Below are 26,043 nucleotides of genomic sequence, written 5' to 3'. Positions count from 1 at the left end.
CTAACCCCGTGCTGTACCTGTCCTGGGAGTGTTTGACGGGGACAGTGTAGAGGGAGCTTTACTCTGTATCTAACCCCGTGCTGTACCTGCCCTGGGAGTGTTTGATGGGGACAGTGTAGAGGGAGCTTTACTCTGTATCTAACCCCGTGCTGTACCTGTCCTGGGAGTGTTTGATGGGGACAGTGTAGAGGGAGCTTTACTCTGTATCTAACCCCGTGCTGTACCTGTCCTGGGAGTGTTTGATGGGGGCAGTGTAGAGGGAGCTTTACTCTGTACCTAACGCCGTGCTGTACCTGTCCTGGGAGTGTTTGATGGGGGCAGTGTAGAGGGAGCTTTACTCTGTATCTAACCCCGTGCTGTACCTGTCCTGGGAGTGTTTGGTGGGGACAGTGTGTTTAACCCAATTATCAGCGTTGATTTATTGACGGGGGTGCTGGGGATGCCGGGTTGGGGGTCTGCGTTCCTGAGGTGACTGGGACAGACTCACCGATCTGTTCCCCACAGCTGTCGCAGTGCTCCGTGTACAGGCTCTCGAAGCAGGGAAAACAAAATGGCTGACTCGCCTTCATGACGTAGCGTTTCCCGGCCAACGGCGCTTCACACTCAAAGCAGCAGAAGTGCCTCACGTGCCAGTGACGGCCTTCGGCCACAGTGCACGCCGTGGCCAGTATAATCTGTGGAGAGACACAAAGGGGAGAGCACGTTTTAATCTGGGGAAGAGATGGAGAGAAACTGGGAGACAGAGACCGTGGTCGTCACCACTAACTGTATATTAGATGTAGTACGGTAAGGCTCCTGTATTAGAGGTACAGGGGTAAATCCCTGCTGGCTCCGCCCAGTAGGCAGAGTATAAATGTGTGTGCACACCGAGCTGCTCCCATTCTGGTAGCAGCTGCAGGAGGCCACACATCTCTGTGTAATAAAGCCTCGATTACTCTCTACTCTCGTCCCGTCGTAATTGATCGTGCATCAATTTATTCAGCAGAGATATTACAGCGATGGACCTCCGCATCGAGCCGGATCGCCTGCAGCTGCACCCGCAAGCAGCCAACGCCACGTCGGCCTTCGCCCATTGGCTCGCTTGCTTTGAGGCCTACATCGGATCTGTGACAGAACCACCCTCAGAGGCACAGAAGCTCCAGCTCCTGTACACGCGGTTGAGCTCCGATATCTTTCCCCTCATCCGGGAAGCGCCGACCTACGCTGAGGCCATGGCGCTACTGAAAGAGAACTACACTCAGCAGACCAACAAGCTCTACGCTAGGCACCTCCTGTCCACGCGGCATCAACTCCCCGGTGAGTCTGTGGGAGATTTCTGCCGTGCCCTGCGCGCCCTGGCGAGGGACTGCGATTGCCGGGCCGTTTCGGCCGTTGAACATTCCAAACTCCTAATTAGGGACGCTTTCGTTACGGGCATTGGGTCGACGTACATCCGCCAGCGCCTCTTAGAAGGGGATACGCTCGACCTCGTGGCGACCAAGAAACTCGCAATCTCACTAGCGGTCGCCTCCCGTAATGTACAAGCGTACGCCCCCGACCGCACGGCGCCCCACTCCTGGACATCGTGGATCCCACCAGCGACCACCCCATCGTGGACCCCACCAGCGACCGCCCCCAGCCAACCCCAAGCCTGCGGCCCGCGGCAGCCAGCCAACCCCGGGCGACGCAAGTGCTACTTCTGCGGACTGACAAAGCACCCCCGGCAGCGCTGCCCAGCGCGGAGCACGCTCTGCAAGGCCTGCGGGAAGAAAGGACATTTCGCAGCTGTGCGCCAGGCCCGCTCGATCGCCGCTGTAACCAGGCCCATTGTTCCTGCACCCCCCACGTGCGACCCGTGGGCGCTGCCATCTTGAACGCCGCCCACCACGTGTGGCTCGTGGGCGCCGCCATCTTCCCCGCCTCAGGACCCCTGCCCGTCGGGCACCTCATCGGGCTGCTCATCACCTGCCGACCAGCCAGGGGCCTTCCAACACCAGCTGCAGCTCGCCTCCATCACGATCGACCAGTCCCGGCCGCACAACCTCACAACCGCGTCGATGACGGTAAAGGTCGATGGGCACAGGACATCATGCCTTCTTGACTCCGGGAGCACAGAGAGCTTCATCCATCCCGATACGGTAAGGCGCTACTCCCTCGCTGTACACCCCATAAACCAGAGAATCTCCCTGGCCTCCAGATCCCACTCCATGGCGATCCGGGGGTACTGCACCGCCACCCTCACCATCCAGGGCGTAGAGTTCGATGACTTCCGGCTCCACGTCCTCCCCAACTTCTGCGCTGGACTTCCAGTGCAACCTCCAAAGTCTAACCCTGAAATTTGGCGGGCCCCTACCACCCCTCACTGTGTGCGGTCTCGCGACCCTTAAGGTCGACCCGCCTTCTCTGCTTGCAAACCTCACCCCGGATTGCAAATCCGTCGCCACCAGGAGCAGACGGTACAGCGCCCAGGACAGGACCTTCATCAGGTCCGAGGTCCAGCGGCTGCTTCCGGAAGGTATCATCGAGGCCGGCAACAGTCCCTGGAGAGCCCAAGTGGTAGTGGTGAAAACCGGGGAGAAACACAGAATGGTCGTGGACTACAGCCAGACCATCAATCGGTACACGCAGCTCGACGCGTACCCCCTCCCACGCATATCTGATATGGTCAATCAGATTGCACAGTACCGGGTCTTCTCGACAGTAGACCTGAAATCTGCCTACCACCAGCTCCCCATCCATAAGGCGGACTGTCCATACACTGCCTTCGAGGCAGACGGCCGCCTCTATCACTTCCTTAGGGTTCCCTTCGGCATCACCAACTTGGTCTTCAACGGGAGATGGACCGAATGGTTGACCGGTACAGCTTGCGGGCCACTTTCCCGTACCTAGACAACGTCACCATCTGCGGCCACGATCAGCAGGACCATGACGCCAACCTTTCCAAATTTCTCCGCACCGCCACTCTCCTCAACCTCACCTACAACAAGGAGAAGTGCGTGTTCAGCACAAACCGCTTAGCCATCCTTGGCGATGTGGTCCAGAACGGAGTTCTAGGGCCCGACCCTGATCGCATGCGCCCCCTCATGGAACTCCCCCTCCCCCAAGGCCTTCAAACGATGCCTGGGCTTCTCGTACTACGCCCAGTGGGTCCCAAACTAGACGGACAAGGCCGCCCACTCATTCACTCCACCGTTTTCCCCCTGACGGCCGAGGCTCACCAGGCCTTCAACCGTATCAAGTCAGACATCGCCAAGGCCACGATGCCCCCAGTCGACGAGACGCTCCCCTTCCAAGTCGAGAGCGATGCCTCCGATGTTGCTGTGGCTGCCACCCTCAACCAGGCAGGCAGGCCCGTGGCATTCTTTTCCCGCACCCTCCATGCCTCCAAAATTCGGCACTCCTCCGTCGAGAAGGCGGCCCAAGCGATCGTAGAAGCTGTGCGGCATTGGGGGCAATATCTGGATGGCAGGAGATTCACTCTCCTCACTGACCAACGGTCGGTTGCCGTCATGTTTAACAACACACAGCGGGGCAAGATCAAAAATGATAAAATCTTGAGGAGGAGGATCGAGCTCTCCACCTACAATTACGAGATTTTGATTCGCCCCGGGAAGCTCAACGAGCCCCCCGATGCCCTGTCCCGAGGTACATGTGCCAGCGCACAAGTGGACCGACTCCGGACCCTGCACGACGCTCTCTGTCACCCAGGGGTTACCCGGTTCTTTCACGTCATCAAGGCCCGCAACCTGCCCTACTCCATTGAGGAGGTCAGGGCTATCACCAGAGACTGCCAGGTCTGCGCGGAGTGTAAACCGCACTTCTACCGGCCGGACCGTGCGCACCTGGTGAAGGCCTCCCGCCCCTTTGAACGCCTCAGCGTGGATTTCAATGGGCCCCTCCCCTCCACCGACCGAAACACGTACTTCCTTAACGTGGTCGACAAATACTCCAGATTCCCCTTCGCCGTCCCATGCCCCGATATGACGTCTGCCACCGTCATCAAAGCCCTCAACACCATCTCCGCTCTGTTCGGTTTCCCCTCCTACGTCCACAGCGACCGGGGATCCTCATTCATGAGCGATGAGCTGCGTCAGTTCCTGCTCAGCAGGGGTATCGCCTCGAGCAGGACGACCAGCTATAACCCCCGGGGAAACGGGCAGGTGGAGCGGGAGAATGGGACGGTCTGGAAGGCCGTCCAGCTGGCCCTACGGTCCAAAAATCTCCCGGCCTCCCACTGGCAGGAGGTCCTCCCCGACGCGCTCCACTCCATCCGATCGCTACTTTGCGCGGCGACTAATGCAACCCCCATGAACTTCTCCTTGCCGTCCCCAGGAAGTCCACCTCCGGCGTTTCGCTCCCAACGTGGCTGGCAGCCCCAGAACCCGTTTCCCTCCGCAAGCACGTGCGGCTCCACAAGGTGGATCCGTTGGTTGAGAGGGTACAGCTACTCCAAGCGAACCCGCAGTACGCCAGCTTGAGACACGTCTCCCTCAGGGACCTGTCACCAGCTGGGTCCCCACACCACCACCCCTGCCCCAGCGCCATTCTCCCTCCCCCCAGCGCACCTCCAGGACGATCCGTCCTCCCCTTGGTCCCGCCCGGGGGTGAAGACGAGGTCTACACGCTCCCGGAGTCATCAGCGACCGAGCAGATGCCTGCATCGCCACCGGGACTGCGGCTCTCACAACGGAGGATCAAGGCACCCATTGGCTGAATTTGTGAACTTTCCCCAAAATGTTAACCTTAAAATGTATGTAAATAGTTTTCCACCACCCCCGCTGGACTCTTTTTTAACAGGGGGTGAATGTGGTAGTCACCACGGTTGTATATATCACATACGAGATGTAATACGGTAAGGCTCCTGTACTACAGGTACGGGGTAGATCCCTGCCTGCTGGCTCCGCCCAGTCGGCGGAGTATAAATGTGTGTGCTCACCGAGCTGCAGCCAATTCGTCAGCAGCTGCAGGAGGCCACACATCTCTGCTTAATAAAGCCTCGATTACTCTCTACTCTCGTCTCGTCATAATTGATAGTGCATCAATTTATTAAGCAGAGATGTTACAGCGATGGACCTCCGCATCGAGCCGGATCGCCTGCAGCTGCACCCGCAGGCAGCCAACGATGCATCAGCCTTCGACCACCGGCTCGCTTGTTTCGAGAGCTACCTCCGATCCGCGACGGACCAACCCTCGGAGGTACAGAAACTCCAGGTTCTTTACTCACGGGTGAGCTCCCATATGTTTCCCCTTATCCGGGATGCGCCCACTTACTCCGAAGCGATGGAGCTCCTGAAGGGACATTATGTTCGCCCAATCAACAAACTGTCCGCCAGGCACCTCCTGTCCACAAGACAGCAACTCCCTGGTGAGTCTTTAGGCGATTTCTGGCGTGCCCTGCACATCCTGGCGAGGAACTGCGACTGCCAGGCAGTTTCGGCAGTCGAACATACTGAACTTTTAATCCGGGACGCTTTTGCTACGGGCGTGGGGTCGGCGTACGTCCGCCAGCACCTATTGGAAGGGGGTAAGCCTGACCTTGCAGGCAGCTCGCAAACTCACTGACGGTTGCCTTCCGTAACGTACAGCCGTACGCCCGGCCCCCTCATGGACATTGTGGGCCCCACCAGCGGCTGCCCCCAGCCAACCGCAAGCCTGTGGGGGGCCCAAGTGCTATTTCTGCGGGCAGGCAGCGCTGCCCGGCGCGGAGCGCAATCTGCAAGGCCTGCGGGAAGAAGGGACATTTCGCTGCGGTGTGCCAGGCCCACTGTTCCTGCACCCACCACGAGCGATCCGTGGGCGCCGCCATCTTCCTCCCAGCAGAACACGGCGCCATTTTGGACGGCACCTCAGGACCCCGGCTCGTCGGGCACCTCATCTGGCCGCTCACCGCCTGCCACCGCCGCCGACCAGCCCAGGGCCTACCAACGGTAGCACAGTGGTTAGCACAATTGCTTCACAGCTCCAGGGTCCCAGGTTCGATTCCGGCTTGGGTCACTGTCCGTGCGGAGTCTGCACAGCCTCCCCGTGTGTGCGTGGGTTTCCTCCGGGTGCTCCGGTTTCCTCCCACAGTCCAAAGACGTGCAGGTTGGGTGGATTGGCCGTGATAAATTGCCCTTAGTGTCTAAAATTGCCCTTAGTGTTGGGTGGGGTTACTGGGTTATGGGGATAGGGTGGAGGTGTTGACCTTGGGTAGGGTGCTCTTTCCAGGAGCCGGTGCAGACTCAATGGGCCGAATGGCCTCCTGCACTGTAAATTCTATGATAATCTAGGAACACCAGCCGCAGCTCGCCTCCATCACGCTCGACCAGTCCCGGCCGCACAATCTCGCAACCGTGTCGACGACGGTGAAGGTCGATGGGCACAAGACATCTTGCCTTCTTGACTCCGGGAGCACCAAGAGCTTCATCCACCCCGATACGGTAAGGCGCTGCTCCCTCGCGGTACACCCCATTAACCAGAGAATCCCCCTGGCCTCCGGCCAGCAGGTCGGCCTTCCAGACCGTCGCGTTCTCCCTCTCCACCTGTCCGTTGTCCCGGGGGTTGTAGCTGGTCGTCCTGCTCGAGGCGATGTCCTTGCTGAGCAGGAACTGACGCAGCTCGTCACTCATGAAGGAGGAACCCCGGTCGCTGTGGATGTAGGCGGGGAAACCGAACAGGGTGAAGATGGCGTTGAGAGCTTTGATGACGGTGGCAGACGTCATATCGGGGCATGGGACGGCGAAGGGGAATCTGGAGTATTCGTCAACAATGTTGAGGAATTACACGTTACGGTCAGTGGAGGGGAGGGACCCTTTGAAATCGATGCTGAGGCGTTCAAAGGGGCGGGAGGCCTTTACCAGGTGCGCGCGGTCTGGCCGGTAGAAGTGCGGTTTACACTCCGCGCAGACCTGGCAGTCCCTGGTCACGGTCCTGACCTCCTCGATGGAGTAAGGCAGGTTGCGGGCCTTGATAAAGTGAAAAAAACGGGTGAACCCCGGGTAACAGAGGTCACTGTGGAGGGCCCGAAGTCGGTCTACTTGTGCGCTGGCACATGTACCGCGGGATAGGGCATCTGGGGGTTCATTGAGCTTCCCAGGTTGATACAAGATATCGTAGTTGTAGGTGGAGAGCTCGATCCTCCACCTCAGAATCTTGTCATTCTTGATTTTGCCCCGCTGCGTGTTGTTAAACATGAAGGCAACCGACCATTGGTCAGTGAGGAGAGTGAATCGCCTGCCGGCCTGGTAATGCCTCAAATGTCGCACAGCTTCTACAATGGCTTGGGCCTCCTTTTTGACGGAGGAGTGTCGAATTTCGAAGGCATGGAGGGTACGGGAGAAGAAAGCCATGGGCCTGCTCGCCTGATTGAGTGTAGCGGCCAGAGCAAAGTCCGACGCATCGCTCTCCACCTGGAACGGGATGGACTCGTCCACCGCGTGCATCGCGGCTTTGGCAATATCTGCCTTGATGCGATCGAAGGCCAGGCGGGCTTCAGCCGTGAGGGGAAAAATGGTGGATTTAATAAGTGGACGGGCCTTGTCAGAATAATTGGGGACCCACTGGGCATAGTTAGAGAAGAACCCCAGGCATCTCTTCAGGGCCTTGGGGCAGTGGGGGAGGGGGAGTTCCAGGAGGGGGCGCATGCGGTCGGGATCGGGCCCTGGGACTCCGTTTTCCACAACATAGCCGAGGATGGCTAGGCGGGTTGTGCGGAAAACGCATTTTTGCTTACTGTAGGAGAGGGTCAGGAGTTTAGCGGTGTGGAGGAAGTGCTGGAGGTTTTCGTCATGGTCCTGCTGGTCATAGCCACAGATGGTGACGTTGTCTAGGTACGGGAACGTGGCCCGCAGCCCGTACTGGTCAACCATTCGGTCCATTTCTTGTTGGAAAACCGAGACCCCGTTGGTGATGCCGAAGGGAACCCTGAGGAAGTGGTAGAGGCGGCTGTCTGCCTCGAAGGCAGTGTATTGGCGGTCCTCCGGGCGGATAGGGAGCTGGTGGTACGCGGACTTCAAATCAACAGTGGAGAAGACTCGGTACTGCGCAATCTGATTGACCATGTCAGATATGCGGGGGAGGGGGTATGCACCGAGCTGCGTGTACCGGTTGATGGTCTGACTGTAGTCAATGACCATCCGGTGCTTCGCCCCAGTTTTGACGACCACCACTTGGGCTCTCCAGGGGCTGTTACTGGCCTCAATGATCCCCTCTCGCAGGAGTCGCTGGACCTCCGACCTGATAAGGGCCCTGTCCCGGGCACTGTATCGTCTGCTGCTAGTGGCGACGGGCTTACAGTCCAGGGTGAGGTTAGCGAAGAGCAAGGGTGGGGTGACCTTAAGGGTCGCGAGGCTACAGACGGTGAGGGGGGGCAGGGGTCCATTGAACTTTAGGGTAAGGCTCTGGAGGTGGCACTGGAAGTCGAGCCCCAGTAATAGGGCAGCGCAGAGATGGGGAAGGACGTAGAGTTTAAAGTTGCTGTACTCTACGCCTTGTACAGTAAGGGTGGCGACACAGTACCCCCGGATTTCTACTGCGTGGGATCCGGAAGCCAGGGAGATTTTCTGGGTCGCGGGTAGGATGGGGAGGGAGCAGCGCCTTACTGTAGCTGTCTGTGCTCCCGGAGTCGAAAAGGCAGGCCATCCCGTGCCCGTTGATCCGGACGGTCATCATAGATTTAGTGAGGTGATGAGGCCGGGACTGATCGAGCGTGTTGGAGGCGAGCTTCAGAAGGTGATGGGTAGGCCGGTCGGAGGTAGCGGCGGCCGGCGTACGGCCGGGTGAGCAGGGCTCCCGGGAGGCTGCGGAGTGGTCCCAAGATGGCGGCCCCCATGGGTCGCACGTAGCAGGTGGCATCGGAGATGGCGTCAAAGATGGCGGCCCCCGTGGGTCGCGCGTGGACGGTGGAGTACACGATGGCGTTAAAGATGGCGGCCCCCATGGGTCGCGCGTGGACGGTGGAGTACACGATGGCGTTAAAGATGGCGGCCCCCATGGGTCGCGCGTGGCGGCTGAAATCGAAGTTGGCGGCGAAGATGACGGTGCCCACGGGACGCACATGGTGGTTGACGCGGCCGCTGGGGGCGGCCCCGACAGGCAGTAGGGAGCGCTGCTGGGCCTAGAAGGTTTAGGGGGAGGCTTTCGCAAAGTGGCCCTTCCTCCCACACCCGTTGCAAGTCGCGTTCCGTGCAGGGCAGCGTTGTCTGGGATGCTTACCCTGGCCGCAACAACAGCACTTCGGGCTTCCGGCGTTGGCGGGCTGCTGCGTGGCACAGGCTTGCGCCCCACCCGGGTCGGATGATGGCGGCGCCCACGAGGGTGCCGCGCGGGCGGAGGTGCAGGCCTCCCATGTTCTGGAAGGCCACCTCCAGCGAGTTTGAGAGCTGCACTGTCTCTGGGAGGCTGAGCGTACCCCCTTCCAGCAATCGCTGGCGGATGTAGTTCGATTTCATGCCTGCGACGTAGGCGTCCCTGATCAACAGCTCCGCGTGTTGGGTAGCCGATACCGCCCGGCAGTCACAGTTCCGGCCGAGTAACCGCAAGGCAGGCAGGAATTCTGCTAGTGATTCCCCAGGGCGTTGTCGTCTCGTGGCAAGAAGGTGCCTCGCATACACCTCGTTCACAGACTTTACATATCGTCCCTTCAGCAGCATTAACGCCACCGTATACGAGGGGGGCGTCCCTGATGAGGAGAAAGACTTGCGGGCTCACCCGTGCGTGGAGGATCTGCTTCTTTTGGAGGTCGGTGAAGTGTTCGGTGGAGGATCCGAGGTACGCTTCGAAGCAGTGTAGCCAGTGCTCGAATGTTGCTGTGGCGTCGGCTGCCTGTGGTCCAGCTCCAGGCGATCAGGCTTGAGCGATGAATTCATCGTAAAGTTTAGTTTATTAAATTGATGTGCCATCAATGAACACGAGATGAGTAGTGAACAGAACTGAGGCTTTAATAAACAAAACAGAAAGCCTCCTGGCTCCTGATCCCGAACTGGCGGAGACCAGCCACCTTTATACCGGGCCCGAGGGGAGGCGGAGCCAGCCACCTTTATACCGAGCCCGAGGGGAGGCGGAGCCAGCCACCTTTATACCGGGCCCGAGGGGAGGCGGAGCCAGCCACCTTTATACCGAGCCCGAGTGGAGGCGGAGCCAGCCACCTTTATACCAGGCCCGAGGGGAGGCGGAGCCAGCCACCTTTATACCAGGCCCGAGGGGAGGCGGAGCCAGCCACCTTTATACCGAGCCCGAGGGGAGGCGGAGCCAGCCACCTTTATACCGGGCCTGAGCAGAGGCGGAGCCAGTCACCTTTATACCGGGCCCGAGGGGAGGCGGAGCCAGCCACCTTTATACCCAGCACGAGGGGAGGCGGAGCCAGCCACCTTTATACCGAGCCCGAGGGGAGGCGGAGCCAGCCACCTTTATACCGGGCCCGAGGAGCGGCGGAGTCAGCCACGTTTATACCGGGCCCGAGGGAAGGCAGAGACCAGCCACCTTTATACCGGGCCCGAGGGAAGGCAGAGACCAGCCACCTTTATACCGGGCCCGAGGAGAGGCGGAGCCAGCCACCTTTATACCGGGCCCGAGGGGAGGCGGAGCCAGCCACCTTTATACCGGGCCCGAGGGGAGGCGGAGACCAGCCACCTTTATACCGGGCCCGAGGAGAGGCGGAGCCAGCCACCTTTATACCGGGCCCGAGGGGAGGTGGAGCCAGCCACCTTTATACCGGGCCCGAGGGGAGGCGGAGTCAGACACCTTTATACCGAGCCCGAGGGGAGGCGGAGCCAGCCACCTTTATACCGGGCCCGAGGGGAGGCGGAGCCAGCCACCTTTATACCGGGCCCGAGGGAGGCGGAGCCAGCCACCTTTATACCGAGCCCGAGGGGAGGCGGAGCCAGCCACCTTTATACCGAGCCCGAGGGGAGGTGGAGCCAACCACCTTTATACCGAGCCCGAGGGGAGGCGGAGCCAGCAGGCAGTGGTTTACCACATTACATATAAAACAGGGGCAGTTTACCACAATACACATATTATACATTACAGTGGTTTACCACAAGAGACACAGAGAGACACAGACAGAGAGAGAGAGAGAGAGACAAAGAGAGAGAGAGAAACAGACTGACAGAAGACAGAGAGAGGGAGAGGCAGACAGAGAGACACAGAGAGAGACACAGAGAGGCAGAAAGAAAAAGGGAGAGATAGAGAGAAAAAGAGAGAAAACAGGGAGAGAGACAGAGACAGACAGAGATAAAACAGCAGCACCCACCCTCTGGTCAAAGGTCATGGCAGCTGGTGATGATGCCGAAGTTGGCTTATTGTTAGGCCTAGCCTGCCAGGCTCTGAGATGATTCTGCCCGATGTGGGGAGCAGGCCCGAGGGTAGGTAATAATAATAATAATAATAATCTTTATTGTCACAAGTAGGCTTACATTAACACTGTAATGAAGTTACTGTGAAAAGCCCCTAGTCACCACATTCCGGCGCCTGTTCGGGTACACAGAGGGAGAATTCAGAATGTCCAATTCACCCAACATGCGCGTCTTTCGGGACTTGTGGGAGGAAACCGGAGCGCCCGGGGGAAACCCACCCAGACACGGGGAGAACGTGCAGACTCCGCACAGGCAGTGACGCAAGCCGGGAATCGAACCAGGGACCCTGACGCTGTGAGGCAACAGTGCTAACCACTGTACTACCGTGGCGCCGAAGGGGGGAACGTCAGGAGTTATGTCGCGTCTTGCGGTGAGGTATGGATGTGAGGATATCCAAGGAAGGGAAGCCTCCTTTCCCCCTCTCGCAACGACAGGGGCCAAAAGAAAGCTGGATTCAGGCTTTAGATCGGGCCTACGAGGAACAGGGCGCCTTTGGATGCCGATGGGGTGGACATATTCAGAACAGGCCACTGTTCTCCAGGCACCTCTGTCAGGCTGGGTGTGCTTGTAGGGACTGGAGCCCATGGGCAGATATTCGACTGTGATGGGTTTCGTGTTCCCCCCCCCCCCCCCCCCCCCCCCCCCGCCAAGCCCACCACAAGCTCCGCCAATTCACTCACCTCATCACAGGCCTGGCACCGCGGCTTAAGCTGCTCAGCGTGATGCCTCCCGCAGTAGATCTTCCCATCCTGGTAGAAGTAGATGAGGTCCAGCAGGAGCTCGCTGCAGGTGGCACAGGTAAAGCACTGGGGGTGCCAGCAGGTCCCGTGCCCAGCCCGGCTGGCAAAGACGGCGAGATCGCCACATCGGACTTGACAGCCGCACTGCGGATGAAGAGGAGTCGAGGGGGGGGGGGGGGGGGGCGGAGAAAGGGACAGAGAGGTCAGTTGGTCTCGTACGAGAGAGAGAGAGGGCAGAGGCCAAAGAGCAGGGGTGAAGGTCAAGGCCGAGGGCAGACTGTCAAGGGGTTGTTAGGTCGAAGGGGAGAGCGGGTCAGGGGGACAGATGAAGGTAAAATGGGAGGTGGAAGTTCAAAGGGGAGGGAGGAGTTCAAGGGGAAGGCGGAAGGTCGAAGGCGGAGGGTGAAGCCGAGGGTAAATGTCAAAGAGGAAACCTGAAGGACAAGAGGGTGGGCAGAAAGGGGTGAAGGCCAGGGGGTAGGGGGAGTGTTGAAGGCCAGAAAGGTCGGAGAGGGGAGAAGGCCAGAGGTAGGGGGAGGGGAGAAGGCCAGAGGGTAGGGGAAGGGGAGAAGACCAGGGGGTAGGGGGAGGGGAGAAGGCCAGAGGGTAGGGGGAGGGGAGAAGGCCAGAGGGTGGGGGGAGGGGAGAAGGCCAGGGAGTAGGAGGAGGGGAGAAGGACAGAGGGTAGGGGGAGGGGAGAAGGCCAGAGGGTAGGGGGAGGGGAGAAGGCCAGAGGGTAGGGGGAGGGGAGAAGGACAGAGGGTAGGGGGAGGGGAGAAGGCCAGAGGGTAGGGGGAGGGGAGAAGGCCAGAGGGGAGGGGGAGGGAGAAGGCCAGAGGGTAGGGGGAGGGGAGAAGGCCAGGGGGTAGGGGGAGGGGAGAAGGCCAGAGGGTAGGGGGAGGGGAGAAGGCCAGAGGGTAGGGGGAGGGGAAAAGGCCAGGGAGTAGGAGGAGGGGAGAAGGCCAGAGGGTAGGGGGAGGGGAGAAGGCCAGAGGGTAGGGGGAGGGGAGAAGGCCAGACGGTAGGGGGAGGGGAGAAGGCCAGACGGTAGGGGGAGGGGAGAAGGCCAGAGGGTGGGGGGAGGGGAGAAGGCCAGGCAGTAGGAGGAGGGGAGAAGGCCAGAGGGTAGGGGGAGGGGAGAAGGCCAGAGGGCAGGGGGAGGGGAGAAGGCCAGGGGGTAGGGGGAGGGGAGAAGGCCAGGGGGTAGGGGGAGGGGAGAAGGCCAGGGGGTAGGGGGAGGGGAGAAGGCCAGAGTGTAGGGGGAGGGGAGAAGGCCAGAGGGTAGGGGGAGGGGAGAAGGCCAGGGGGTAGGGGGAGGGGAGAAGGCCAGAGGTAGGGGGAGGGGAGAAGGCCAGAGGGTAGGGGAAGGGGAGAAGGCCAGGGGGTAGGGGGAGGGGAGAAGGCCAGAAGGTCGGGGAGGGGAGAAGGCCAGAGGGTGGGAGGGAGGGGAGAAGGCCAGAGGGTAGGGGGAGGGGAGAAGGCCAGGGGGTAGGAGGAGGGGAGAAGGCCAGAGGGTAGGGGGAGGAGAGAAGGCCAGAGGGGAGGGGGGGAGAAGGCCAGAGGGTAGGGGGGGGGGGGAGAAGGCCAGAGGGTAGGGGGAGGAGAGAAGGCCAGGGGGTAGGAGGAGGGGAGAAGGCCAGAGGGTAGGGGGTGGAGAGAAGGCCAGAGGGGAGGGGGAGGGAGAAGGCCAGAGGGTAGGGGGAGGGGAGAAGGCCAGAGGGTAGGGGGAGGGGAGAAGGCCAGAGGGTAGGGGGAGGGGAGAAGGCCAGAGGGTAGGGGGAGGGGAGAAGGCCAGAGGGTAGGGGGAGGGGAGAAGGCCAGAGGGTAGGGGGAGGGGAGAAGGCCAGAGGGTAGGGGGAGGGGAGAAGGCCAGAGGGTAGGGGGAGGTGAAAAGGCCAGAGGGTAGGGGAAGGGGAGAAGCCAGAGGGTAGGGGGAGGGGAGAAGGCCAGAGGGTAGGGGAAGGGGAGAAGCCAGAGGGTAGGGGGAGGGGAGAAGGCCAGAGGGTAGGGGGAGGTGAAAAGGCCAGAGGGTAGGGGAAGGGGAGAAGGCTAGAGGGTAGGGGAAGGGGAGATGCCAGAGGGTAGGGGAAGGGGAGAAGCCAGAGGGTAGGGGAAGGGGAGAAGCCAGAGTGTAGGGGAAGGGGAGAAGGCCAGGGGTAGAGGGGGATTAAGGTGAAGATGGGTGGGCAGTAGGTCATGGGGGAAGGTTAGGAAAGGCTGGGGTAGGGGTCGAAGGTGAGATCGCAAGTCTAGGCGAAAACATTCAATATATTTACCTGCTCACAGATTGCGCCGGTTATAATAACCGGGAATGGCCGAACTGATCCTCGTCCGAGATTCTCTCTCTTCCGTTGCTGACTAAACAACTTCAACTCTTTCACCTCCTCATCATCCAGACTGTTACAGTATTGAGGCTGTGTGAAAAGCACAAAGATCATCCATTAGTCCATATATAACCCACCCTGAACCCCTCGATTAGATTCCAGTCTGTCACTCACTCCCGGGTATCTGTTATTCCATATATAACCCACCCTGAACCCCTCGATTAGATTCCAGTCTGTAACTCACTCCCGGGTATCTGTTATTCTATATATAACCCACCCCGAACCCCTCGATTAAATTCCAGTCTGTAACTCACTCCCGGGTATCTGTTATTCTATATATAAACCATCCGAACCCCTCGATTAGATTCCAGTCTGTAACTCACTCCCGGGTATCTGTTATTCTATATATAAACCACGCTGAACCCCTCGATTAGATTCCAGTCTGTAACTCACTCCCGGGTATCTGTTATTCTATATATAAACCATCCGAACCCCTCGATTAGATTCCAGTCTGTAACTCACTCCCGGGTATCTGTTATTCTATATATAAACCATCCGAACCCCTCGATTAGATTCCAGTCTGTAACTCACTCCCGGGTATCTGTTATTCTATATATAACCCACCCCGAACCCCTCGATTAGATTCCAGTCTGTAACTCACTCCCGGGTATCTGTTATTCTATATATAAACCATCCGAACCCCTCGATTAGATTCCAGTCTGTAACTCACTCCCGGGTATCTGTTATTCTATATATAAACCACCCCGAACCCCTCGATTAGATTCCAGTCTGTAACTCACTCCCGGGTATCTGTTATTCTATATATAAACCACCCCGAACCCCTCGATTAGATTCCAGTCTGTAACTCACTCCCGGGTATCTGTTATTCTATATATAAACCATCACGAACCCCTCGATTAGATTCCAGTCTGTAACTCACTCCCGGGTATCTGTTATTCTATATATAAACCACTCCGAACCCCTCGATTAGATTCCAGACTGTAACTCACTCCCGGGTATCTGTTATTCTATATATAAACCCCCCGAACCCCTTGATTAGATTCCAGTCTGTAACTCACTCCCGGGTATCTGTTATTCTATATATAAACCACCCCGAACCCCTCGATTAGATTCCAGTCTGTAACTCACTCCCGGGTATCTGTTATTCTATATATAAACCACCCCGAACCCCTCGATTAGATTCCAGTCTGTAACTCACTCCCGGGTATCTGTTATTCTATATATAAACCCCCCGAACCCCTCAATTAGATTCCAGTCTGTAACTCACTCCCGGGTATCTGTAATTCGATATATAAGCCACCCCGAACCCCTCGATTAGATTCCAGTCTGTAACTCACTCCCGGGTATCTGTTATTCTATATATAAACCCCCCGAACCCCTCAATTAGATTCCAGTCTGTAACTCACTCCCGGGTATCTGTTATTCTATATATAACCCACCCCGAACCCCTCGCTGAGAATCCAGTCTCTAACTCACTCCCGGGTATCTGTAATTCTATATATAACCCACCCCGAACCCCTCGATTAGATTCCAGTCTGTAACTCACTCCCGGGTATCTGTTATTCTATATATAAACACCCCAAACCCCTCGATTAGATTCCAGTCTGTAACTCACTCCCGGGTATCTGTTATTCTATATATAAACCACCCCGAACCCCTCACTGAGAATCCAGTCTCTAACTCACTCCCGGGTATCTGTTATTCTATATATAACCCACCCCGAACCCCTCGATTAGATTCCAGTCTGTAACTCACTCCCGGGTATCTGTTATTCTATATATAAACCGCCCCGAACCCCTCGATTAGATTCCAGTCTCTATCTCACTCCCGGGTATCTGTTATTCTATATATAACCCACCCCGAACCCCTCGATTAGATTCCAGTCTCTATCTCACTCCCGGGTATCTATTATTCTATATATAACCCACCCCGTACCCCTCGCTGAGAATCCAGTCTGTAACTCACTCCCGGGTATCTGTTATTCTATATATAAACCACCCCGAACCCCTCGATTAGATTCCAGTCTGTAACTCACTCCCGGGTATCTGTTATTCTATATATAAACCACCCCGAACCCCTCGATTAGATTCCAGTCTGTAACTCACTCCCGGGTATCTGTTATTCTATATATAAACCGCCCCGAACCCCTCGATTAGATTCCAGTCTGTAACTCACTCCCGGGTATCTGTTATTCTATATATAAACCACCTCGAACCCCTTGATTAGATTCCAGTCTGTAACTCACTCCCGCTTATCTGTTATAATATATATAAACCACCCCGAACCCCTCGATTAGATTCCAGTCTGTAACTCACTCCCGGGTATCTGTTATTCTTTATATAACCCACCCTGAACCCCTCGATTAGATTCCAGTCTGTAACTCCCTCCCGGGTATCTGTTATTCTGTATGTACCCCACCCCGAACCCCTCGATTAGTTTCCAGTCTGTAACTCTCTCCCGGCTATCTGTTATTCTATATATAAACCACCCCGAACCCCTCGATTAGATTCCAGTCTGTAACCCACTCCCGGGTATCTGTTATTCTATATATAAACCACCCTGAACCCCTCGATTAGATTCCAATCTGTAACTCACTCCCGGGTATCTGTTATTCTATATATAACCCACCCTGAACCCCTCGATTAGATTCCAGTCTGTAACTCACTCCCGGGTATCTGTTATTCTATATATAACCCACCCCGAACCCCTCGATTAGATTCCAGTCTGTAACTCACTCCCGGGTATCTGTTATTCTATATATAAACCATCCGAACCCCTCGATTAGATTCCAGTCTGTAACTCACTCCCGGGTATCTGTTATTCTATATATAACCCACCCCGAACCCCTCGATTAGATTCCAGTCTGTAACTCACTCCCGGGTATCTGTTATTCTATATATAAACCACCCCAAACCCCTCGATTAGATTCCAGTCTGTAACTCACTCCCGGGTATCTGTTATTCTATATATAAACCACCCCGAACCCCTCGATTAGATTCCAGTCTGTAACTCACTACCGGGTATCTGTTATTCTATATATAAACCACCCCGAACCCCTCGATTAGATTCCAGTCTGTAACTCACTCCCGGGTATCTGTTATTCTATATATAAACCACCCCGAACCCCTCGATTAGATTCCAGTCTGTAACTCACTCCAGGGTATCTGTTATTCTATATATAAACCACCCTGAACCTCTCGATTAGATTTCAGTCTGTAACTCACTCCCGGGTATCTGTTGTTCTATATATAAACCACCCAAACCCCTCGATTAGATTCCAGTCTGTAACTCACTCCCAGGTATCTGTTATTCTATATATAAACCACCCCGAGCCCCTCGATTAGATTCCAGTCTGTAACTCACTCCCGGGTATCTGTTATTCTATATATAAACCACCCCGAACCCCTCGCTGAGATTCCAGTCTGTAACTCACTCCCGGGTATCTGTTATTCTATATATAAACCACCCTGAACCCCTCGATTAGATTCCAGTCTGTAACTCACTCCCAGGTATCTGTTATTCTATATATAAACCACCCCGAACCCCTCGATTAGATTCCAGTCTGTAACTCACTCCCGGGTATCTGTTATTCTATATATAAACCACCCCGAACCCCTCGATTAGATTCCAGTCTGTAACTCACTCCCGGGTATCTGTTATTCTATATATAAACCATCCCGAACCCCTCGATTAGATTCCAGTCTGTAACTCACTCCTGGGTATCTGTTATTCTATATATAAACCACTCCGAACCCCTCGATTAGATTCCAGACTGTAACTCACTCCCGGGTATCTGTTATTCTATATATAAACCCCCCGAACCCCTTGATTAGATTCCAGTCTGTAACTCACTCCCGGGTATCTGTTATTCTATATATAAACCTCCCCAAACCCCTCGATTAGATTCCAGTCTGTAACTCACTCCCGGGTATCTGTTATTCTATATATAAACCACCCCGAACCCCTCGATTAGATTCCAGTCTGTAACTCACTCCCGGGTATCTGTTATTCTATATATAAACCCCCCGAACCCCTCAATTAGATTCCAGTCTGTAACTCACTCCCGGGTATCTGTAATTCTATATATAAGCCACTCCGAACCCCTCGATTAGATTCCAGTCTGTAACTCACTCCCGGGTATCTGTTATTCTATATATAAACCCCCCGAACCCCTCAATTAGATTCCAGTCTGTAACTCACTCCCGGGTATCTGTTATTCTATATATAACCCACCCCGAACCCCTCGCTGAGAATCCAGTCTCTAACTCACTCCCGGGTATCTGTAATTCTATATATAACCCACCCCGAAACCCTCGATTAGATTCCAGTCTGTAACTCACTCCCGGGTATCTGTTATTCTATATATAAACACCCCAAACCCCTCGATTAGATTCCAGTCTGTAACTCACTCCCGGGTATCTGTTATTCTATATATAAACCACCCCGAACCCCTCGCTGAGAATCCAGCCTCTAACTCACTCCCGGGTATCTGTTATTCTATATATAACCCACCCCGAACCCATCGATTAGATTCCAGTCTGTAACTCACTCCCGGGTATCTGTTATTCTATATATAAACCACCCCGAACACCTCGATTAGATTCCAGTCTCTATCTCACTCCCGGGTATCTGTTATTCTATATATAACCCACCCCGAACCCCTCGATTAGATTCCAGTCTCTATCTCACTCCCGGGTATCTATTATTCTATATATAACCCACCCCGTACCCCTCGCTGAGAATCCAGTCTGTAACTCACTCCCGGGCATCTGTTATTCTATATATAACCCACCCCGTACCCCTCGCTGAGATTCCAGTCTGTAACTCACTCCCAGGTATCTGTTATTCTATATATAAACCACCCCGTACCCCTCGATTAGATTCCAGTCTGTAACTCACTCCCGGGTATCTGTTATTCTATATATAAACCACCCCGAACCCCTCGATTAGATTCCAGTCTGTAACTCACTCCCGGGTATCTGTTATTCTATATATAAACCGCCCCGAACCCCTCGATTAGATTCCAGTCTGTAACTCACTCCCGGGTATCTGTTATTCTATATATAAACCGCCCCGAACCCCTTGATTAGATTCCAGTCTGTAACTCACTCCCGGTTATCTGTTATTATATATATAAACCACCCCGAACCCCTCGATTAGATTCCAGTCTGTAACTCACTCCCGGGTATCTGTTATTCTATATATAACCCACCCTGAACCCCTCGATTAGATTCCAGTCTGTAACTCCCTCCCGGGTATCTGTTATTCTGTATGTACCCCACCCCGAACCCCTCGATTAGTTTGCAGTCTGTAACTCTCTCCCGGCTATCTGTTATTCTATATATAAACCACCCCGAACCCCTCGATTAGATTCCAGTCTGTAACCCACTCCCGGGTATCTGTTATTCTATATATAAACCACCCTGAACCCCTCGATTAGATTCCAATCTGTAACTCACTCCCGGGTATCTGTTATTCTATATATAAACCACCCCGTACCCCTCGGTGAGATTCCAGTCTGTAACTCACTCCCGGGTATCTGTTATTCTATATATAACCCACTCCGAACCCCTCGATTAGATTCCAGTCTGTAACTCACTCCCGGGTATCTGTTATTCTATATATAAACCATCCGAACCCCTCGATTAGAATCCAGTCTGTAACTCACTCCCGGGTATCTGTTATTCTATATATAACCCACCCCGAAACCCTCGATTAGATTCCAGTCTGTAACTCACTCCCGGGTATCTGTTATTCTATATATAAACCACCCCAAACCCCTCGATTAGATTCCAGTCTGTAACTCACTCCCGGGTATCTGTTATTCTATATATAAACCACCCCGAACCCCTCGATTAGATTCCAGTCTGTAACTCACTACCGGGTATCTGTTATTCTATATATAAACCACCCCGAACCCCTCGATTAGATTCCAGTCTGTAACTCACTCCCGGGTATCTGTTATTCTATATATAAACCACCCCGAACCCCTCGATTAGATTCCAGTCTGTAACTCACTCCCGGGTATCTGTTATTCTATATATAAACCACCCTGAACCTCTCGATTAGATTTCAGTCTGTAACTCACTCCCGGGTATCTGTTGTTCTATATATAAACCACCCAAACCCCTCGATTAGATTCCAGTCTGTAACTCACTCCCAGGTATCTGTTATTCTATATATAAACCACCCCGAGCCCCTCGATTAGATTCCAGTCTGTAACTCACTCCCGGGTATCTGTTATTCTATATATAAACCACCCCGAACCCCTCGCTGAGATTCCAGTCTGTAACTCACTCCCGGGTATCTGTTATTGTATATATAAACCACCCCAAACCCCTCGCGGAGAATCCAGTCTGTAACTCACTCCCGGCTATCTGTTATTCTATATATAAACCACCCCGAACCCCTCGATTAGATTCCAGTCTGTAACCCACTCCCGGGTATCTGTTATTCTATATATAAACCACCCTGAACCCCTCGATTAGATTCCAATCTGTAACTCACTCCCGGGTATCTGTTATTCTATATATAAACCACCCCGTACCCCTCGGTGAGATTCCAGTCTGTAACTCACTCCCGGGTATCTGTTATTCTATATATAACCCACTCCGAACCCCTCGATTAGATTCCAGTCTGTAACTCACTCCCGGGTATCTGTTATTCTATATATAAACCATCCGAACCCCTCGATTAGATTCCAGTCTGTAACTCACTCCCGGGTATCTGTTATTCTATATATAACCCACCCCGAACCCCTCGATTAGATTCCAGTCTGTAACTCACTCCCGGGTATCTGTTATTCTATATATAAACCACCCCAAACCCCTCGATTAGATTCCAGTCTGTAACTCACTCCCGGGTATCTGTTATTCTATATATAAACCACCCCGAACCCCTCGATTAGATTCCAGTCTGTAACTCACTACCGGGTATCTGTTATTCTATATATAAGCCACCCCGAACCCCTCGATTAGATTCCAGTCTGTAACTCACTCCCGGGTATCTGTTATTCTATATATAAACCCCCCGAACCCCTCAATTAGATTCCAGTCTGTAACTCACTCCCGGGTATCTGTTATTCTATATATAACCCACCCCGAACCCCTCGCTGAGAATCCAGTCTCTAACTCACTCCCGGGTATCTGTAATTCTATATATAACCCACCCCGAACCCCTCGATTAGATTCCAGTCTGTAACTCACTCCCGGGTATCTGTTATTCTATATATAAACACCCCAAACCCCTCGATTAGATTCCAGTCTGTAACTCACTCCCGGGTATCTGTTATTCTATATATAAACCACCCCGAACCCCTCGCTGAGAATCCAGTCTCTAACTCACTCCCGGGTATCTGTTATTCTATATATAACCCACCCCGAACCCATCGATTAGATTCCAGTCTGTAACTCACTCCCGGGTATCTGTTATTCTATATATAAACCACCCCGAACACCTCGATTAGATTCCAGTCTCTATCTCACTCCCGGGTATCTGTTATTCTATATATAACCCACCCCGAACCCCTCGATTAGATTCCAGTCTCTATCTCACTCCCGGGTATCTATTATTCTATATATAACCCACCCCGTACCCCTCGCTGAGAATCCAGTCTGTAACTCACTCCCGGGTATCTGTTATTCTATATATAAACCACCCCGAACCCCTCGATTAGATTCCAGTCTGTAACTCACTCCCGGGTATCTGTTATTCTATATATAAACCACCCCGAACCCCTCGATTAGATTCCAGTCTGTAACTCACTCCCGGGTATCTGTTATTCTATATATAAACCACCCCGAACCCCTCGATTAGATTCCAGTCTGTAACTCACTCCCGGGTATCTGTTATTCTATATATAAACCGCCCCGAACCCCTCGATTAGATTCCAGTCTGTAACTCACTCCCGGGTATCTGTTATTCTATATATAAACCACCTCGAACCCCTTGATTAGATTCCAGTCTGTAACTCACTCCCGGTTATCTGTTATTATATATATAAACCACCCCGAACCCCTCGATTAGATTCCAGTCTGTAACTCACTCCCGGGTATCTGTTATTCTATATAGAACCCACCCTGAACCCCTCGATTAGATTCCAGTCTGTAACTCCCTCCCGGGTATCTGTTATTCTGTATGTACCCCACCCCGAACCCCTCGATTAGTTTGCAGTCTGTAACTCTCTCCCGGCTATCTGTTATTCTATATATAAACCACCCCGAACCCCTCGATTAGATTCCAGTCTGTAACCCACTCCCGGGTATCTGTTATTCTATATATAAACCACCCTGAACCCCTCGATTAGATTCCAATCTGTAACTCACTCCCGGGTATCTGTTATTCTATATATAAACCACCCCGTACCCCTCGGTGAGATTCCAGTCTGTAACTCTCTCCCGGGTATCTGTTATTCTATATATAACCCACTCCGAACCCCTCGATTAGATTCCAGTCTGTAACTCACTCCCGGGTATCTGTTATTCTATATATAAACCATCCGAACCCCTCGATTAGATTCCAGTCTGTAACTCACTCCCGGGTATCTGTTATTCTATATATAACCCACCCCGAACCCCTCGATTAGATTCCAGTCTGTAACTCACTCCCGGGTATCTGTTATTCTATATATAAACCACCCCAAACCCCTCGATTAGATTCCAGTCTGTAACTCACTCCCGGGTATCTGTTATTCTATATATAAACCACCCCGAACCCCTCGATTAGATTCCAGTCTGTAACTCACTACCGGGTATCTGTTATTCTATATATAAACCACCCCGAACCCCTCGATTAGATTCCAGTCTGTAACTCACTCCCGGGTATCTGTTATTCTATATATAAACCACCCTGAACCTCTCGATTAGATTTCAGTCTGTAACTCACTCCCGGGTATCTGTTGTTCTATATATAAACCACCCAAACCCCTCGATTAGATTCCAGTCTGTAACTCACTCCCAGGTATCTGTTATTCTATATATAAACCACCCCGAGCCCCTCGATTAGATTCCAGTCTGTAACTCACTCCCGGGTATCTGTTATTCTATATATAAACCACCCCGAACCCCTCGCTGAGATTCCAGTCTGTAACTCACTCCCGGGTATCTGTTATTCTATATATAAACCACCCCGAACCCCTCGATTAGATTCCAGTCTGTAACTCACTCCCGGGTATCTGTTATTCAATATATAAACCACCCCGAAGCCCTCGATTAGATTCCAGTCTGTAACTCACTCCCGGGTATCTGTTATTCTATATATAAACCACCCCGAACCCCTCGATTAGATTCCAGTCTGTAACTCACTCCCGGGTATCTGTTATTCTATATATAAACCAGCCCGAACCCCTCGATTAGATTCCAGTCTGTAACTCACTCCCAGGTATCTGTTATTCTATATATAAACCAGCCCGAACCCCTCGATTAGATTCCAGTCTGTAACTCACTCCCGGGTATCTGTTATTCTATATATAAACCACCCCGAGCCCCTCGATTAGATTCCAGTCTGTAACTCACTACCGGGTATCTGTTATTCTATATATAAACCACCCCGAACCCCTCGCTGAGATTCCAGTCTGTAACTCACTCCCGGGTATCTGTTATTCTATATATAAACCACCCCAAACCCGATTAGATTCCAGTCTGTAACTCACTCCCGGGTATCTGTTATTCTATATATAACCCACCCCGAACCCCTCGATTAGATTCCAGTATGTAACTCACTCCCGGGTATCTGTTATTCAATATATAAACCACCCCGAAGCCCTCGATTAGATTCCAGTCTGTAACTCACTCCCGGGTATCTGTTATTCTATATATAAACCACCCCGAACCCCTCGATTAGATTCCAGTCTGTAACTCACTCCCGGGTATCTGTTATTCTATATATAAACCATCCCGAACCCCTCGATTAGATTCCAGTCTGTAACTCACTCCCGGGTATCTGTTATTCTATATATAAACCACTCCGAATCCCTCGATTAGATTCCAGTCTGTAACTCACTCCCGGGTATCTGTTATTCTATATATAAACCACCCCGAACCCCTCGATTAGATTCCAGTCTGTAACTCACTCCCGGGTATCTGTTATTCTATATATAAACCCCCCGAACCCCTCAATTAGATTCCAGTCTGTAACTCACTCCCGGGTATCTGTTATTCTATATATAAGCCACCCCGAACCCCTCGATTAGATTCCAGTCTGTAACTCACTCCCGGGTATCTGTTATTCTATATATAAACCCCCCGAACCCCTCAATTAGATTCCAGTCTGTAACTCACTCCCGGGTATCTGTTCTTCTATATATAACCCACCCCGAACCCCTCGCTGAGAATCCAGTCTCTAACTCACTCCCGGGTATCTGTAATTCTATATATAACCCACCCCGAACCTCTCGATTAGATTCCAGTCTGTAACTCACTCCCGGGTATCTGTTATTCTATATATAAACACCCCAAACCCCTCGATTAGATTCCAGTCTGTAACTCACTCCCGGGTATCTGTTATTCTATATATAACCCACCCCGAACCCCTCGATTAGATTCCAGTCTCTATCTCACTCCCGGGTATCTATTATTCTATATATAACCCACCCCGTACCCCTCGCTGAGAATCCAGTCTGTAACTCACTCCCGGGTATCTGTTATTCTATATATAAACCACCCCGTACCCCTCGATTAGATTCCAGTCTGTAACTCACTCCCGGGTATCTGTTATTCTATATATAAACCACCCCGAACCCCTCGATTAGATTCCAGTCTGTAACTCACTCCCGGGTATCTGTTATTCTATATATAAACCGCCCCGAACCCCTCGATTAGATTCCAGTCTGTAACTCACTCCCGGGTATCTGTTATTCTATATATAAACCACCCCGAACCCCTCGATTAGATTCCAGTCTGTAACTCACTCCCGGGTATCTGTTATTCTATATATAAACCCCCCGAACCCCTCAATTAGATTCCAGTCTGTAACTCACTCCCGGGTATCTGTTATTCTATATATAAGCCACCCCGAACCTCTCGATTAGATTCCAGACTGTAACTCACTCCCGGGTATCTGTTATTCTGTATATAAACCACCTCGAACCCCTTGATTAGATTCCAGTCTGTAACTCACTCCCGGTTATCTGTTATTATATATATAAACCACCCCGAACCCCTCGATTAGATTCCAGTCTGTAACTCACTCCCGGGTATCTGTTATTCTGTATGTACCCCACCCCGAACCCCTCGATTAGTTTCCAGTCTGTAACTCTCTCCCGGCTATCTGTTATTCTATATATAAACCACCCTGAACCCCTCGATTAGATTCCAGTCTGTAACCCACTCCCGGGTATCTGTTATTCTATATATAAACCAGCCTGAACCCCTCGATTAGATTCCAATCTGTAACTCACTCCCGGGTATCTGTTATTCTATATATAAACCACCCCGTACCCCTCGGTGAGATTCCAGTCTGTAACTCACTCCCGGGTATCTGTTATTCTATATATAACCCACCCCGAACCCCTCGATTAGATTCCAGTCTGTAACTCACTCCCGGGTATCTGTTATTCTATATATAAACCATCCGAACCCCTCGATTAGATTCCAGTCTGTAACTCACTCCCGGGTATCTGTTATTCTATATATAACCCACCCCGAACCC

The 26,043-nt window shown here is 53.2% G+C and overlaps 1 protein-coding gene across 1 annotated transcript in view; it reads right to left on the bottom strand.

Annotated features, from left to right (window-relative positions):
* LOC140399442 (uncharacterized) overlaps positions 1-26,043 on the bottom strand; it is a 250,357-nt gene that overhangs the window by 7,684 nt on the left and 216,630 nt on the right. The window contains 3 exon segments of the mRNA XM_072489020.1: positions 488-674; positions 11,993-12,196; positions 14,329-14,466. Coding sequence (XP_072345121.1) covers positions 488-674; positions 11,993-12,196; positions 14,329-14,466 — 529 coding nt within the window.

The sequence above is a fragment of the Scyliorhinus torazame genome, chromosome 22 (assembly GCF_047496885.1).
Source record: "Scyliorhinus torazame isolate Kashiwa2021f chromosome 22, sScyTor2.1, whole genome shotgun sequence".
Lineage (NCBI taxonomy): Eukaryota > Metazoa > Chordata > Chondrichthyes > Carcharhiniformes > Scyliorhinidae > Scyliorhinus > Scyliorhinus torazame.
The sequence above is the reverse complement of the archived record's forward strand: the minus strand, read 5'-3'. Positions and strand labels throughout refer to the sequence as shown.